At 52.1% G+C, this 3754-nt stretch overlaps 1 protein-coding gene across 1 annotated transcript in view; it reads left to right on the top strand.

Moving 5' to 3' along the window:
• The first annotated feature begins 2774 nt into the window (after positions 1-2774).
• LOC114070724 (uncharacterized protein PB18E9.04c-like) overlaps positions 2775-3754 on the top strand; it is a 15685-nt gene continuing 14705 nt past the window's right edge. Inside the window, exon 1 of the mRNA XM_027908275.1 lies at positions 2775-3262. Within this exon, the coding sequence (XP_027764076.1) occupies positions 3208-3262 (55 nt within the window). The 5' untranslated portion in view covers positions 2775-3207. The remainder of the gene's footprint in view (positions 3263-3754) is intronic.

Here is a 3754-nt window from a genome sequence, read left to right as displayed (position 1 = left end):
TTTTTTTTTTTTTTTTTTTTAGGGTGCGAGGGTTCCGGGGTTGGCTGGGGCGTGGCGGAGTGTCCTCGTTCCCCAGGGCTGTGGTGCCATCGTGTGGCCGTTCGCTCCCCTACAGGTTTCGGTGTCCAGAGCACAAAAACGTGTGTCCGTCCCTCCAGGAACTCTGGCGGCTTCCGCTTGCTTTTTTTTTTTTAATTTCTTACCCGTGTTGGAGTGTCTTGGCCCCTTCTTGGGCGCGAGGCTGTTGGATCTGTGTTCCTAAAGCCTTGAGTGCCTGTCCCGTTTTATGGGAGTCAACTTGCATACCTTGGAATAACCTTGCATCTGAAAGGGGGTTCTGGATTCCCAGCACGGCCCATGGGGTGGTGCATCCCAGGAATGCCTCGGTGCTTTTTTTGTCTGTAGAGGACAAAGTGATACCTGCTGGGTGGCACCTCTTTGTTCAGAGCCAGGTTTGGGTACGACTCGCAAGCTTCATTGCTCGAAGAAAAGTTGTTGTCCCGGATAAGCTCCTGTCAGAATCCGGCTTACAGTTTGTCTTGAATATCTTGCTCTTTCCCAGGCAGCAGCTGCAGCCCAGCCCCTCAGGTTCCAGCTCAGCAGTAGGGTGTGGATCACCAAAGGACCTTAGTCTGGTCAAATAGCTGGATATGGCACACCATCCTTTTCCTCAGAGCAGTGGGAACAAGGTGGTTCTGCATTATCTAGGCTGGCTTGGAGCACGGCAGTCATTTGGCAGTAGAACAGGTTTGTAGTGGCTGGGTAGCTCAGAAACCCAAGTCTGCCCTCAGCAGACGAAATCTCCAATGGCACATCCTTTGCTCGCTCAGCTTGGATGCTGGTGAGTTTCTGGGAGCCCTGGATAACAGCTGTGCTCCCCAGGCTGGGCAACACTTGGGAGTTGGTATGAACTGCTGGAGTGTTTTGAGCCTGATGCTGTGTTTTTGGGAGAAACCTCACTGCTTCTGCCTCTGCTCTGCACGTTCTGAGTGGAGGGCAGTGTCTGGTTTATCTGGGGACACAAGGCTCTCCATCCATGGAGGAGCAACAGAACCGACAAGCAAGGGGCTCTGTGCCAGCCGAGGACATCGCTTTTGATCAGCCATGACACTGCTTTTTATTCTCTGTGAGCCAACTAGCAAAAGCATTTAATCTCAACAGAGACAGTCCAGGGCGGGTCAGGAGTTTACAGATTTATCTGTTTGTACTTCTTTGCCCTGAAGTGACATCAGGCTTTTCCTGATGGAAGAGTATTTCCAACTTGCCCAGTTGCTAAAACAATTGAGAGGAAAGCAGACTGTGTCTCCTCTCTGCTGGGCTCTGCTAGCTTATCCAGAAAGGGGGCTCCGAGTGCACAGGAAAGGGTTTAATGTGCAATTTCCCTCTCTCTTCCACATCTCCGGCTGAAACTTGCGAGTGAAAGTACTGCCACACCCAGTTCTGAAGTGCTTTTCCAGTGAGTGTGTGTGTGTAGTGGCTGCTCAGGAAGAATGTGACTTGCTTATGGGACTGGGGGGTGTAGGAAGGTTCCCCACAAAGAAGGGGTACAGTTTGTGGTATGAGAGGACTGATCTGCTGTCAGCTCCCCGAGCAGGATCAGTCTCAGTGGGTGGTTGCTGGCAGTGTTGTACCAGTACGTGGGGCTGCTGCATCCTGCTCTGTGGAAATTGCCCACCACTTCCACTGAAGCACCTCAGCCCAGCGGAGGATGGATGGCCCCACACAGGCCTGGGTGGAACAGGTTGTTGTGTTATTTACACAGACTGAGATCAAACATCCTGTGCAGCGACTTGTGAAACCTGTAAAGCTTGTTGAGAGCTCTCCCACCTGCAGGGAAGGTTCAGCCCTCCACTCCTGCCTTATCTGGAGCAGCATCTCTGTGAGGGGCTGCCAGGGCTGAGTGCTGGGCCTGGGGCTGTGTCCTTGAGTCCGTTGTTTCTCTTGCTGGCAGTACCCAGCTCAGTGTGAGGTTCTGTCTGACGGTGGGAAGCCTGGCCTGCACCCACCCAAACTGGTGATACCAGACTGGAGGAGGCTGCCCTGTCTCCCTGCACCTACCACAAGGCACCAACAGACTGTCACTGCTGGAGGCAGGAGGATGAGAAAGTGTTCCTGGTCCTAAATTGACCCAGTCTGGCCCACTGTGAGGAAAGCTTGAGGGTTTGTGTTAGAGCGCACTAGTTCTTGGCTCACCACATTGGGTCCTGTTGAGGATCCTGGAGCACAAAGGACATGGGCTGCACATGACAGTGCCTGATCTGCTCGTGGGACTTGTGGCATGTGGAGCATCCACAATCCTACACTGAGTAGCCAGCTGCTCCCTGAATCTGGGGGAAGATGTGACATGTGAGATGCGGCATTTGGCTGCCTGCTAAAGGAAATCCTCTCTCACAGGGGAGGTTTGGCAATGCTGATTGCTAAATGATGGGGGCACAGGGAAAGGGGGGATCTTTCAAAGTTGGGCTGCAAGGTGAGGAAAACATGGGCACATCTGTGTCCTGAGGTGGCACAGCAAGCAGTATGGCCACTGGAGAACAAGTAGGAATTGGATGGGGCCTTTCTAAGCTTGATGCCCTCACCTCAAAATCATCATCAGGATCCTCAAGGACTTGATGCATCAAGCTGGACATGTTGGGCCAGTGAGGGGGGAGTGAAATGCTGATTTGGACAGCTCTGTGCTTACCAGAGGCTGCATTCTGGTTATAGCCTTGTTGTCTTAGTTAAAATGGGAGCTGCTCTGAACTGGGGACTCTTCTGGGGTTGTTGTTGTTCTTGTTTTTCTTCTTACAGGAAATCTCGTGTGTCTACAAAATGAAATCCTCTCACTTGACGAGGTCACAGGGTGCTGGCCCTCAGCCAGGCGTGGGGCTCCTCCACTGCTCTGCCTGTTCCTCCCTGTGAGCCCATCGCTTCCTCCTGGACACTCCTCCTGTGTGAATTTCTGCACGCTGCGAGGAGAGGCCTGGATCTGCTCTTCTCAGTATCCACTTTGTGCTACACTTCGAGAGGGCCAGTATCGTCTTAAGACCAGCTGGAGTCTCCGAACATAAACCCCCCTTTGTGCGGGGAGAGGTTGACTTGACTGAGCCGCATGATCAGAGTCAGGTGACAAAATTGGGCATGAAAGCGGAGGAGAATGAGCAGTTGGGTGAGGGCATGAGCTGCTGATCTTGCCTCTCGACAAGCTGCGTTACTCCTCAGGGAAAAATGAGTGCCTGGCCCTCTCCTCTGCTTTGGAGCCTGACCACGGCGTGTTTAACAGGTAAGTCCTCCCGGCGTGGAGCTCCCCTTTGCAGGCTGAGCAGGGAGCGGGGTGAAGCCATAACAGGTTGTGAAAGCACTGGGCTTCACTGAGTCGGGGTGCTGCAGCTGGCAGGGCCGGGGTGGGGGAAGGCAGGAAAGGAAGAAAATGTTGAGTAACAGGCAGTGCTGGAAGCGGGGTGAACACGGTAAATATAAGAACTTGCTTCTGTGGGAAGACAACAAAAATGAAAAATAGATCTGTGTTGCTCTATTGATGACTTGCAGGGGCCTCTTCGTGGCTTTATCTTAAACCCTAAGGAAAAGGATGCCTGCCTCTAGGGTGGGAAGGATCACCTCTGTAACCTTCCCTGACATCCCTGAGGCTGTTTGAGGCATCACACACGAAATGACCAATCCTTCAAGTGTCCCTGGAGGTACTTTGGTTGATTCACAGTGCTCCTAAAAAAAAAAAAAAAAAAAAAAAAAAAAAAAAAAAAAAAAAAAAAAAAAA

Source organism: Empidonax traillii, unplaced genomic scaffold, assembly GCF_003031625.1.
Source record: "Empidonax traillii isolate 1590-97213 ecotype Southwest subspecies unplaced genomic scaffold, ASM303162v1 scaffold1670:size75979, whole genome shotgun sequence".
In the NCBI taxonomy this organism is placed as follows: Eukaryota; Metazoa; Chordata; class Aves; order Passeriformes; family Tyrannidae; genus Empidonax; species Empidonax traillii.
Note: the sequence above shows the minus strand (reverse complement) of the source record. Positions and strands in the feature narration are given on the sequence as shown.